The 13,788-nt window shown below is 48.0% G+C and overlaps 1 protein-coding gene across 3 annotated transcripts in view; it reads right to left on the bottom strand.

The window, feature by feature from the left end:
- The window catches only part of LOC119217229 (vitellogenin-2-like), a 40,633-nt gene that overhangs the window by 19,248 nt on the left and 7,597 nt on the right, over positions 1 to 13,788 (bottom strand). For 2 of the 3 annotated variants that reach the window (XM_062563277.1, XM_062563276.1), the window contains exons 3-4: positions 446 to 597; positions 76 to 327 (exon numbers count right to left, since the gene is read on the bottom strand). In XM_062563277.1, coding sequence (XP_062419261.1) covers positions 76 to 327; positions 446 to 597 — 404 coding nt within the window. Of the gene's footprint in view, positions 1 to 75; positions 328 to 445; positions 598 to 11,776; positions 12,046 to 12,132; positions 12,295 to 12,406; positions 12,573 to 12,663; positions 12,759 to 12,862; positions 12,952 to 13,051; positions 13,236 to 13,326; positions 13,457 to 13,565; positions 13,705 to 13,788 lie in introns of those variants that run through there. The other variant, XM_037470709.2, reaches the window with a different exon arrangement.

The following is a 13,788-nucleotide window of genomic DNA, read 5'->3' as shown; positions in this document are numbered from 1 at the left end:
ACATAAAAACAAACAGTAAGTCCAAGTATTGCGGCAGTTTGTGAGTAGAACTCAATGAAAATCAGTTATTTGTACCTCTTGCAGCTCATAGACATTTTGAGTCTTCTTGATGTTCAGCTGGAAGATGTTAAGGACTCCTCTGTAGATATTCAGCACAGTTTCAGAGACGCCAGCCGGAGCGAATACTTTTCCGACAACACCGTTGGAATATTCAAACTTGATGGGTGTTGTGAGCTGAGCAGCCAGTGCAGAAGTTATCTTGGTAGCTGGGGAGAAATCATCTTTGGGCCAGAAGCCACTGAACTCCAAGATTTCTGGGTCCACAAGCTGTAAGGAACATGGCACATTGAGTAAATGAAACACTTGATTGTTTATAAATCACCTTTTTATTCCAGTTAATTTAACATTGCTCATAAATAAGCTAAAACATTGAAATGGTCCTTGCCTTCAGCGTGTAGGTGTTTTCAGCCTCTGCACTGATCCAAATGTTGCTCAGTAGTTTCACTCCGGTCCGTGCCAGACCCTCCTCGGGTAGGCCGCCCATAACAAATGCCTCATATTTGTAGACATAGGTCTTTCCATCTGCAAACTGGGGCGCTTAAATAATGGAGAAGAAAATAGGATAGTAAAATTTCCATTTCAATACAATGTTGAACTGAGAAACTTTTTATATCCATGCACAACTTGTTAATAACAACTTACCCAAATGGGTTGGGTGACACGCTACAAAAAAGAAACATTGAAGTTATTTGGGTGTATTTTTTGGGGAACAATCAAGATATGTGGGGGAAATTTTCAATTGTATTTTCATAAATCATTTATTTTGTATTTAAAAGAATGGACAGTTGGTAAACCTGAAGAATTCAAATCATATTTTTTGCTCTATCATTGGTTATATATCAAAAGCATTTTATTGTCAGCAAGTACAGAAGCAGTAGATCATTATTTCCGCTCTAATGGCATTAAAAAAACATTTTCAGATCTTCAATTCAATTCAGGGCTCAGTGCGTAAAGAAATACTCACCCGCAAGGGCTACCGTGAGGGCCAGCAAAATCACCCTCATGGCTTTTGGATGTGAAGTTCTACAGGGAGAGGTCTCCTTTTAAAGCCAGGTTTTGCCTCTCTAAATTAATCATTAACTATGTATCAGCCTTCATTGCTGTTTATGTTACCTTGCCCTGACTATACAGATTAGACAAACAGAGTATGACACAAATGAAAAATGTCAGGCAAGTTATCTTAACCTGACATCTTAACCTGACACGGTAAAAATACAATTATAGAATGGTTACTGTTGCATACACATGTCACCATTTAAATCTTTCATTAAAATGTCAGTGTGTTAGGGCTTGAACTTTAGACTTTAGTTGGGATCATGAATTCAAAGAGAAAAAGCAAATCTGGAACTGCACAATTGAGACAACTTGATTAGCTAGATTATATCGAACTGAACAGAGCACAATTCTGAGATGAGTTCCTTTACAATATTAACAGAACATGTGGTTACAGTGTGGGTTGTTCGTCTTCCCTCCCCCTGTGTGAGGTGCTGTGTGGTGTTGTGATGTGGGATTCTAAACGCCCTGCAATTTTGCACACTTTCTTATCCTTCTCAGAAACTTCATAATTCAATTCAATTCAATAGGGATGCGCCGTATACCGGTTGAACCAGTTGAACCAGTATTATGAATCACAACAAACACTCTTTAACAGGGTAAACACCATGACACAACAGCTTGTGACACATAAACAATTTGTAACACTAATTCTACATTCTTAAAAATTACCCCCCAAACTGTATGCTTGGTACAGCTCACAACAAAAAGTAACTGTGTTGCTACATGAAAAATACAGAAAAGAGCAATACAGGAGGAACACCAAGAGACCAAAGATGCACAATCAAAACTTGTGCCCAAGAGAAAGAGAAGAGTGTCTGTTTGGAAGGTTTATGCCCTTTTAAGTTGGATCAGAAAACGATTTATTGGTATTACCTCTCGTGGCAACACTAGCAGCCACAACAAGCTAACATGCTAACTAGTATGAGATGTATGTTCATGTTTGTGTGTCTTTTATATTCTTTTTCTAGTAGAACAAAATTGTGACAACGTAGGAAATAATGCTGTGTTTCAAATGACCATATGTGGTAAACATGCAGCCTGGGAAATGGAGAAGTAGGATAAGCGTGAAGATGTCAGGGAAGGGGCGACAGTAGGACAAACCACTAACAGCTACCGTTATTTCGCACCTATTAAGGCAGAATAGGGAAGTGCTTCTTATGACCATAAACGGCAAACAATTGCAGTGTGGCTGAGGAACTGAAAATACATAAGCGTGACTGCGAGCGTGGGGAAAATATATATATATATATATTAAATATGTCACAGTCTGACAGCTGACAGACTCTTTGATGGATCCTTTTTGATGCGTGCTTAGGGTCTCCAGATATATCTGTGGGAATATTTTAAATAAATGTTAACTTTTTAACTTTACTTTACAGATTCTTCTCATCAACCAACCGGAGGGATCAGAAATCCCAACACTAGCTAACACGCTAACCCGCCGGCCAGTCGCAAGCGAATTGCGTGCAAGTTGCGAGCGAGTTGGCTAGCGAGCGGCGAACAGCTGTTCGGTTGGCCGGCAGTCCTTTTCGGGCTCAATGAATGAATGTGTTTACTTGAAAACGAAATTCCGTCATACTGTGATATGGATTTTACTTTGAGGGAGGGAGGTTGGGACCTGTGGTTGAGCCAAACAAAAGGAAGTAACTGGTCTAGCAAAGCATTAACAGGCCATCATCAAGAAAGTAGTGCATTTTCCATTTCTTTGCTTCCTCTGGGCTAAGTACAAATGAATGACATTTTATAAGTGTGAGGTCTGCTTTTTGTGGTGCAATGTTTTCTTCCCTGGTGGCGGGCAGTTTTACCTTCTCTGGAGTGTTGAGAACAGACCTCGTCATAATCAGAGCCTAAATCAGTGCTCTCTAGTTTCATGCCTCTTGTGTCCCTGGGTTAACTTTACTTCCTGCCTTGTTACATCATCCCCAGTGATGCAGTGTCCATGATTGTTTCAATCTGTGTCCAATCACCTGCACTTCTCCTGTGTATTTAAGCCCTGTGTGTCTTATGCCCTTTGTTGCGTCATTGCATAGGTTGTAGTCTGTAGTCCGTGTATGTTCTGGATGTTCTGCATTGATATAAACACCCTTAATAGGTAAGGCAGGAAGAACTGCCACTGTAAAGAATCCTCTGACCAAGGACGACTTAACATTACCTTTGTGTAAAGTGGCAGGTATAAAACGCATCACAATGCCCTGAACAACTGCACTTGAGTTACATGACGATTCGCATGACCACAGTAATAATGGTACCATGACAGCAGTAAATCTCAAATAGTTGATTGTGATCTTCGCGTGTCCCGTGGGACGCAATACTGTCTTGGTGGAAAGAAGAAACAAACACATTTTTGTGAGTAAGGACAAACTCATCGGCTAAGACGGCTGCTTTACACGGGCATGTCTTTTTATGTTCATTCAAACATACCACCATTTTGTTTGGTGTTGGGCTCCCAGCATGGCATAAAACCAAGGCTGACTTTCAAGTGCATTTCTGCTGCAGGACATAAAACCCACAGCAAGTAAGTTCTTTCTGAACTGACTCTTGTCAGTGTAAGGCTAAGTTTATGGTTCTGCATGCTTTTTTACCCCTTTCTTGCGTGCTTGCATGCGTCGACCAATTTTTCTAAACTAAAAAAGCTACGCAAGCCGCACGCAGCTCGCAAGGCTGTGATTGGTCTGCAGAACAACATCCTTTCCGGAGTCTCACATTTCTGGTTTCATAGCATAATACCGCCATTTTTAAAAGGAAGATTTTTGAAGATAAATAATTACATTGAAGAGCTTTTGTCTGAAGATATACGGAAATATGACCACTTATACAACCCATCTTTGGCGGACTATAAGGACGTGCGGATGGCCTATAATTCACGGAGGGAGATCTCCCCAAATGTCGGTTTGCCAGTCGAGGGGTGTACCAAGTTGTGGAGGAAAATACGGGACAAATATGTCGGCAAAAAAAGGCGATGAAATGCAGCAGTTGGCGACGCAGGGGGCAAAAAAGTCTCTGATATATAAACAAACCAACGACTTCCACACACTAAAACGTCATAATCTAGGTCGTCTTCAATAAAATGTTTTACTCCACCTAGTGTTCTGGGGGTGAAATTCTTTGCAACACGTGCAAGCCTTTTAGAACCTTGAATTGAAACATGCCCGTAGACACATCTGCACATAGAGACGGAACCATGTACCAGCCTTATTTTTTTGAGGAGTTTTTCTTGTGCCGATGTAAGGGTTTCTGAACAGAGGATGTCACACATGTAGAGCCTGTAAAGCCCCCTGAGGCAAATTTGCGATGTTGTGCAGTACAAGTGAATCATATAATCATGGCAAAAACTGACATCGCCCCTCTGCAAGGGGTACAAGCGAGACACAGTTTCGCACACAAGTTGACGTTAAATGCGTAAGTGTTCTATAAAAATATACTGTATAGGCTCATTTTAAGTGCCTCGTCACTAATCAATCAGATTATATTTCTTTAAATGTGGCTGCTTGCAGGAGGCTTCATGGAATATATCATCATCCAAAGAGAATAATGATCTCAACTCTTTCAGAACAAGTAGATAAAAACAAGCCCAAAGAGTCTAATTCATATATAGGATATATGTATCATCTTATGTATCATGTGTATGTGTATGTATGTGTAGCCTGGTTAAAAAGGATGAGACAGAACACTGATAAATGTATTTTTCTTCAATGTGGGTTCTTTATCTCCCTCAACTGCACTCTTGAAGCACAGCCTTAATGGGTCAAATTAAAAAAACACTTTGAACAGTATAACATAGAATAGAACTGACGTTACATACAAAACAACAGTAGCGACTGCCTCCTGTTTAAGCAGAGACAAAGAACATGCATATTGGCTTCATACTCGTGCCCGAGTACTCGATTTATAATAGTATCATCTTATCTGAGACCGCATGTTCTGGACACTCGGGTAAAGAGAGGGGAAGAGACGTCAAATGGTCACCATCTGGTAGTGAGCTGGGTCAGAGGATGGGGGAAGACTCAGGACAGACCTGGTAAACCCAAGGGTGTAGTGCGGGTAAACTGGGAACGTCTGGAGGTGTCAGGTTGGGACATGGCTGGACCCAAATGCAGAACAGACAGACACAGCCGTCAGGAGGTGAGTGAATAGTTTATTAATCAACACGACTGGAGGTGCAGCAGGAGCGGGCGTGAGGGGTGCAGGTGAAGGAGGGGGTCCCGGGTGATGATCTCCTTGACAGTGCGCGGTGCCCGGTGGTCCTCCCACGTGCAGGAACAGACAGGTGTAACTGAAACCAAGGAGGTGAGACAAGAGGTGAGTAACAGGATTTAAACTGAATGACAAGAGAACTACTTTCGGCTCTCGGCTCGACTGGGTGCTGGTCACTGAGACTCGCGAAGACTGAGGTCGACATACGTGACGTGAGTAACGATCCGACGTCGGCCGGTTGTCAGGCTCTCCCTCTTATCCCCTGGTGATTGTGGCTCCGGTGCAGGTGCGCGATTGCAGAGCTGAGACAGGTGCGTGCGAAGCCAACCTCTCCCAGATCCACCAGAGGGAGACCTAAACCAGCCTTTACCTGGGTCCAGAGGGGGGGACTCTGACAGTACCCCTCCCCCCACGACCGCCACCAGGCGGTCCACCTGGAGCCCCCGGCTTCCGCCGATAAAACTCCCGGATCATGCTGGGGTCCAGGATCAGGCGCCGGGAAACCCAACACCTCTCCTCCGGCCCATAACCCTCCCAGTCTACCAAAAACTGGTAGCCCCTCCCTCGGCGTCGGGAGTCCATAACCCTCTTTACTGTATAGGCTGGGGCCCCATCAATAATTCGGGGAGGCGGCAGAGGAGGTGGGGGGGGAAGGAGGTGACAAACCGATACCGGTTTAACGCAGGACACATGGAACGCTGGGTGTACCCGAAGGGACCGAGGGAGCTTGAGACGGACCACCGTGGGGTTGATGATGCGTTCGATGGGGAAGGGGCCGATGAACCTTTGCAATAGTTTCCTGGAGTCCGTGCGGAGGGGCAGGTCTTTGGTTGACAGCCATACCTTGTCTCCAACAGAGTATGAGGGTGCCGGGGTGCGTCGGCGGTTAGCCTGTTGCTGGTACTGCTCAGAGGCTCTCAGTAAGGATGCCCGGGCGCGGTGCCAGGTCCGATGGCATCGGCGAAACTGCTGCTGTATCGAAGGTACGGCCAGCTCCTTCTCCTGGGACGGGAACACGGGAGGTTGATAGCCGTAAACACACTGGAATGGGGACATACCTGTCGCTGTGGTGGGAAGCGTGTTGTGGGCGTACTCCGCCCAAGGGATCTGCTCAGACCAGGTGGAGGGTTCAGAGGAAGCCAGGCATCGTAGGGTAGACTCCATCTTCTGGTTGGCCCTCTCTGCCTGGCCGTTAGTCTGAGGATGGAACCCGGAAGAGAGGCTGGCAGTAGCTCCCACTGCCGTGCAAAAGGCCCTCCACACTGCTGATGCAAACTGAGGGCCGCGGTCCGAAACAATGTCGGTAGGCAGGCCATGAATACGGAATACCTCCCTCACCATAATGTCCGCTGTCTCTTTGGCCGTTGGGAGCTTGGGCAAGGGCAGGAAATGAGCAAATTTACTGAACCTGTCCACGATCGTTAACACCACCGTGTTACCCCTGGACGGGGGAAGTCCAGTGACAAAGTCCATGGCTAGGTGGGACCAGGGACGATGAGGGATGGGCAATGGCCTCAATAGCCCCATGCTTGGCCGGTTAGAGCCCTTGTTCCGTGCGCACACCGGACAAGCCGCCACGTACATCCGAACGTCCTCCCCCATAGCAGGCCACCAGAACCGTCGTCGCAGAAAGGACATGGTACGTGCGACGCCCGGGTGACAGGTCAGCTTGGAGGCATGGCCCCACTCCAACACTGCCGGTCGCGTCCCCTCGGGGACAAACAGCCTCCCCGGAGGTCCCTTACCCGGGCCCGGGTCCTTCCTAAGGGCTGCCCGAACCGTTCCTTCAATGCCCCATTGGAGGGCTCCCACTACCCGCCTCAATGGCAGGATGGTCTCTGGTGGCGTCCTCCTCGTCTCCTCCTCCTTTGAGAAGACCCTGGACAGGGCGTCAGGCTTCCCATTCTGGGATCCGGGTCTGTAAGACAGAACAAAATCAAAGCGTCCAAACAATAGCGCCCACCTAGCCTGTCGGGCATTTAGTCGTTTGGCACTCCGGATATATTCAAGGTTTTTGTGGTCCGTCCACACCACAAACGGTTGGTCCGCCCCCTCCAGCCAATGCCTCCACTCCTCCAGGGCCAGTTTCACCGCGAGCAACTCCCTATTGCCGATGTCATAGTTCCTCTCCGCCGGTGACAGCCGATGGGAGAGGAATGCGCAGGGATGGAGCTTGTTGTCCTCCTTGGCTCTCTGGGAGAGTACTGCCCCAGCTCCGACCTCCGATGCGTCGACCTCTACCACGAACTGTAGAGACGGGTCCGGTTGGGCGAGAATGGGTGCCGACGTGAAACGCTCCCTGAGCTCCTGGAAGGCGGACTCTGCCCCAGGAGACCACCGGAACGCTCTAAGATTGGAGGTAAGGTCTGTTAGGGGGGCTGCAATCTGGCTGTAGTTGCGGATGAACCGCATATAAAAGTTAGAGAACCCTAGAAACCTCTGTAACTCCTTGCGGGAGTTGGGTCTGGGCCACTCCAGGACGGCCTGCACCTTCTGGGGGTCCATTCTTACCTCTCCCTCGGCGATGACATAACCCAGGAAGCTTGTGCACCTGGTGTTAAATTCACACTTCTCCGCTTTCACAAAGAGTCTGTTCTCCAGCAGCCGCTGAAGAACCTGGCGGACGTGCCTCTGGTGTTCCTCCTGATTCTGTGAAAAGACAAGTATGTCGTCCAGGTATACAAAAACAAAGCGACCCAGCATGTCACGTAGGACGTCATTAACTAGGCATTGGAAAACGGCTGGGGCATTAGTTAACCCGAATGGCATAACTAAGTATTCGAAGTGGCCCAGGGGGGTGTTGAACCCTGTGAGCCACTCATCCCCCTCTTGAATGCGGATCAGGTGGTAGGCGTTGCGGAGGTCGAGTTTGGTGAACACAGTGGCACCCTGTAAAGAATCGAACGCAGTGTTCATCAGAGGTAACGGGTACTTGTTTTTGACAGACACGTTATTCAACCCCCGATAGTCGATGCACGGCCTGAGAGTGCCGTCCTTCTTCTTAACAAAGAAGAACCCTGCGCCCAGCGGAGAGGAAGAGGGGCGAATGATTCCAGCTGCCAATGAGTCCCTGATGTAATTCTCCATGGCCTCTCGCTCTGGTCTGGAGATATTGTAGAGTCTGCCCTTGGGTAGGGAGGCCCCGGGCAGCAGTTCAATGTGACAATCGTATGGCCGATGAGGGGGTAGTGATAGGGCCCGTTGTTTACTAAATACTTCGCCCAGGTCGTGATAAGCGGGTGGTACCAGAGTGAGGTCGGGACCAGGCGTCGAACTCCCCCGCTGGGCACCCTGGGGACGGGCAGACTGTAAACAATTAGCCAGACAGAAATCACTCCAACTCAGAATACAGCTGGTGGACCAGTCAACTGAAGGATTGTGCTTTGCTAACCAGGGGTAGCCCAGCACAACCGGTACCAAAGGGGACTTAAAAACAAGAAAACTGATCTGCTCAAAATGGTTACCTGAGATTTGCAGCTGGACCGGCTCCGTCCTGTCCGTGATTCTGGCCAGTAGTCTGCCATCTAGGGAGTTAGCCTCAATAACCTCCTCTAACGGAATTCTACGGAGTCCTAATTGGTCTACAAGTTTATGGTCCATAAAATTGTCATCGGCCCCGGAGTCTATGAGTCCCTCCACTGCCATTGCTGCAGTGCCGTTGCTGACTGAAATCTTCAGCGGAGTCCGTGATGTGTGGGGGGAGGGGCATAGACTCTCGCTCGCTAGAATCCTCCTTACTTCTAGTGAGCGGGGCCGTTTCCCCCCTTTAATGGGCAACGAGAGCGAAAGTGACCCGACCTGCCACAATATAGACAGCTGTTAGTTGTTCGTCTGCGCAGAAGCTCCGCCTCCGAAATCTGGTAACGGCCCAGTTGCATGGGTTCGGGGTCTGTGACCGTCTCAGGAGTGTCGACTCTGACGCACGGCGCTCCCCTTGGTGCCGAGCCGTGCTCACGCCTCCGCTCCCTATTACGGTTATTAATCCGTGTGGTGAGACAGATCAGCTCCTCCAGTCCCTGTGGCTCCGGGTAGGAGAGCAGACTGTCCTTAATGCCCTCATTTAATCCGTTGTAGAACACCCCCTGTAGTGCCTCCTCATCCCAACCACTCTCCGCAGCTAGGATACGGAACTCTATGCTGTAATCGGCGACACTGCGTGTCCCTTGCCGCAGTGATAATAATCGCTTTGAAGCGTCTTTTCCCCGAACGGGGTGATCGAATATCTTCCGCATCTCCGCGGTAAATAACTCACATGACTGGGCGAGTGCGCCCTGCTTCTCCCACACGGCAGATGCCCATTCCAAAGCCTCCCCGCGCAATAATCCGATGATGTAGGAGATCTTGGCTCGCTCGCTCCGGTAGGAGCGGGGCTGTTGCTCGAACACAAGTCCCACCTGTATCAGAAACGAGCGGCACCGGCCGCTGTGTCCGTCATATCTCTCCGGCGTGGGGACCTGGGGCTCGTGGTCTGGCATGGACATGACCACAGAAACTGGTTCAGGCGGGCTCTGAACCGGAGGCTGGGGTGGTGCGCTGAGGTGCGCCTGGATCGCGGCGATACTGTTAGACAGGGAGTCCAGGCTGGCCATTATTCCCTGCAGGGAGGACTGGTGCTGCCCCAACATGGCTCCTTGGGACGAGATCGCCTGACGTACCGTGTCGAGGTTTGCTGGGTCCATTGATGGTCGGATCGTTCTGTCAGGTTGGGACATGGCTGGACCCAAATGCAGAACAGACAGACACAGCCGTCAGGAGGTGAGTGAATAGTTTATTAATCAACACGACTGGAGGTGCAGCAGGAGCGGGCGTGAGGGGTGCAGGTGAAGGAGGGGGTCCCGGGTGATGATCTCCTTGACAGTGCGCGGTGCCCGGTGGTCCTCCCACGTGCAGGAACAGACAGGTGTAACTGAAACCAAGGAGGTGAGACAAGAGGTGAGTAACAGGATTTAAACTGAATGACAAGAGAACTACTTTCGGCTCTCAGCTCGACTGGGTGCTGGTCACTGAGACTCGCGAAGACTGAGGTCGACATACGTGACGTGAGTAACGATCCGACGTCGGCCGGTTGTCAGGCTCTCCCTCTTATCCCCTGGTGATTGTGGCTCCGGTGCAGGTGCGCGATTGCAGAGCTGAGACAGGTGCGTGCGAAGCCAACCTCTCCCAGATCCACCAGAGGGAGACCTAAACCAGCCTTTACCTGGGTCCAGAGGGGGGGACTCTGACAGGAGGAGGCTCCAGTCCAAAAGATTTTCAACTCACACCTCCGGCGTAGCTTTGCTCACATTCCTGTGGAGGTAGGCATCAAGGGGTGGCAACCTTCGAACCCCGTGGTGGACACCGGTGGTCAGGGAAGTGGTCCGACTGAAAAAGGAGGCCTTCCGGGTTATGATATCCAGTGGGTCTCCGGAGACAGTTGCAGTTGTACCGACAGGCTCGAAGGGCAGCAGCCTCTGCCGTGATGGAGGCAAAGCAGCGAGTGTGGGAGGAGTTCGGGGTAACTATCGTCCTGGTCGTGGAACGACGGACCAGCGCTTTACTCTTTCACGAATCTTGCAGGGGGCCTGGGAGTATGCTCATCCAGTCTACATGTGTTTTGTGGATTTGGAGAAGGCGTATGACCGGTTCCCCCGAGAGAAAATGTGGGAGGTGCTGCGGGAGTACGGGGTGAGGGGGTCCTTACATGGGGCCATCCAATCCCTGGGGTCCTGATGGCATCCTTGGTCTGCGGCCTCCAACTCTCACTGGAGCGGTTCGCACCTGAGTGTGAATCGGTTGGGATGAGGATTAGCACCTCCAAATCTGAGGCCATGGTTCTCAGCAGGAAACCAATGAATTGCCTGCTCCGGGTAGGGAATGTGTCCTTACCCCAAGTGAAGGAGTTCAAGAACCTCGGGGTCTTGTTCACGAGTGAGGGGAAGATGGAGTGTGAGCTTGGCCGGAGAATCAGAGCGGCGGGGCGGTATTGCACTCGCTTTACCACACTGTTGTGACGAAAAGAGAGCTGACCCGAAAGGCAAAGCTCTCGATCTACCGGTCAATCTTCATTCCTACCCTCACCTATGGTCATGAAGGATGGGTCATGACCGAAAGAATTAGGTCGCAGGTACAAGCGGCCGAAATGGGTTACCTCAGGAGAGTGGCTGCCGTCTCCCTTAGAGATAGGCGGATAAGCGGCTGAAGATGAGATGAGAAGCTACTGTATATTGTTCTTGACTTGACTTTTATGTCCTTTTGAAACCAATAAATGGTAAGAAAAGTGTTTGTCAATACAGATATTGGGGAAGAAGAGGAACAGTGTGCTGCGAAGATTTTGGGTTGTTAAAAGGAGACATGCAAAGGAGACATGCTTAGTAAAACATTGACAAGCCTAAATGGCTGTGCCTGTTGGTTTTGGTTGTCTCTTATATATTTGTTTGACCTATATTTTATTTCAGCATTAGTAAAAAAAACACAAACAACCTCTTGGTATGAGTGATTTTCTGTTCGATTTATTGACATTTTGAAACTGGCAATGTAAATAATATTCAAGAAAGTCAAAAATGTTTTTTCAGTCTTTAAATGAACAGTTGAAACAAGGTTGTTTGAAATAAAAATGGTAGGATGTCATCAGACTGAAGTGAGGTTATGCGCATTGAGCATTGCAACGGCAGGCCAGGTGGGCTTCGGTTGTGTCTCTAATGTCGGCGCTCTTCTCGAAGATGCTGCTTAGACCCTGGGAGCGGTTCAGGTTAGATGCTGCAAAAGATGGAGGGAGTAAAGCAATTAGGCACTGCTTAATATAAAACATTCAATTTTAATTGTGTGATCTTTTTGCTGACTCACCAGCGGGCACGCAGTGGAAGCCAACATTGACGGTGGTTTTCCTCACTGCCACACAGTTGGGCAAGCAGCGCAGCACAGGCTCAACAGAGTAGCATTTGGACTTTTGGCCATAGAGGACCACCTGCTTCTCAAGCTTCACAGATTCAAGGTTCATGTAACACTCTGAAAAGGGGGAAATATAGATAATTACATATATTTTACCTACAGCAGCGATGTTTTGAATCAGTATATTGATATTATTCATTTAGATTCTTCCAAAGAGCTTCTGTCTTACCAGAGGCATCACGGCAGCTTTTTCCAGGCAGAACCCAGCTATGAGCAAAGCTGACTGCGTTCTCGGTCAGGCGTTTGTTGGGTGTCTGAAACTCCTGTCTGACTTCGCCGTCAGCTGCTCCGCAGAGTCCACAAGTCTTACTTCTCATCCAGTCCACAATTTGAACCTGGAAACCACAAACAATTCATGTTTGATCTATTAACAGCTATGTGAAAAGATCTAAAGCTTAAAGATAGTTGTTGGATTTCTGCAATCACCTTCACTGATGCCAGATCAACGTACACCTCCTGGAGACCAAATTGTGGAGCAAAGACAGCAATGCCCTCAGAGCTCTTTCTGATTTGGAATTTACCTAAAATAAATGTAAATATTTCAACATTTGATTTTTCACTTCCAGGATTTGAAAAATCGATGCATGATGAAATAAATTGTATTTGAATTAATAGAATAAAAAACCTTCGGGATGATCATATGGCAGTTGACTGAGTTCTACACCGTTAACGTTGACCTTGATAGCGCTGTCCTTGGGATACATATCCACTTCACTGTTGGAAAACAACAGGAATACATATATGGAAGTTCTTGATTTGTTTTAGTTTTTTCATGTACAGTTGGAAACAATTTACTTAAGAGACTGCTTCTTACACGTTGTCGATCTTGACATAGATCCAGTTCTCTTTCTTTGTTTGATCCCTCTTCAACAGAACAATAAATTTAAGTTCTTCGGTGCAATCCTGAGCCATGACCTGGAAGCAAGAGTGGGGCATCTCGATCCTGTGTTCCCTCTTGTTGAATGTGGTCAGCGTATCTTTGACCATGGAACACTCAGCTGAAATGGGAGGAAAAGATTGATCAGAAAGCCAACTATTTACTGATTGCTGAGACTATTTCATGTAACCTATTCTTTTAAATGTTTTCACCTGCATTAGCCTTGGTGAGCATATAGATAAACTGGTCGGCCAAGTTGTTCTTGTATGGTGTCAGCTCAGCGGCGGCGTCACCGATAGGCAGAGAAATAGGGATAGCAACTCCAAGCTTGTAAAATGTCCTCTGTAATATTGAAAAATGAAAACACTTATGAACAGTGTAATTGCAAACTGTGTAACAAAGTATGATGCAGACCTTTTCTGTGTGTAAGTAATGAGCAATAAAACCGTACCTGCGGTGTCTTCAGAACAACATTGAGGGTCTTCTCAGAAACAGCAGCCACAGACAGTTTGATCTCATTGCGAACATTTTGGACCTTTGCTTGGGTTATTCCATATTCCTTTGTGTAGCGGGAAAGGAAAGCGGAGAGGCTAGCAATGCAATAACATTAAGGTCATTTTAATTTAAAAAGCAAATGTGTGGTCAACAGAAAATTCTAAAAAAAAAGAAAAAAG

The sequence above is a fragment of the Pungitius pungitius genome, chromosome 7 (assembly GCF_949316345.1).
Source record: "Pungitius pungitius chromosome 7, fPunPun2.1, whole genome shotgun sequence".
Lineage (NCBI taxonomy): Eukaryota > Metazoa > Chordata > Actinopteri > Perciformes > Gasterosteidae > Pungitius > Pungitius pungitius.
This window is presented reverse-complemented; position numbering and strand designations above follow the sequence as displayed.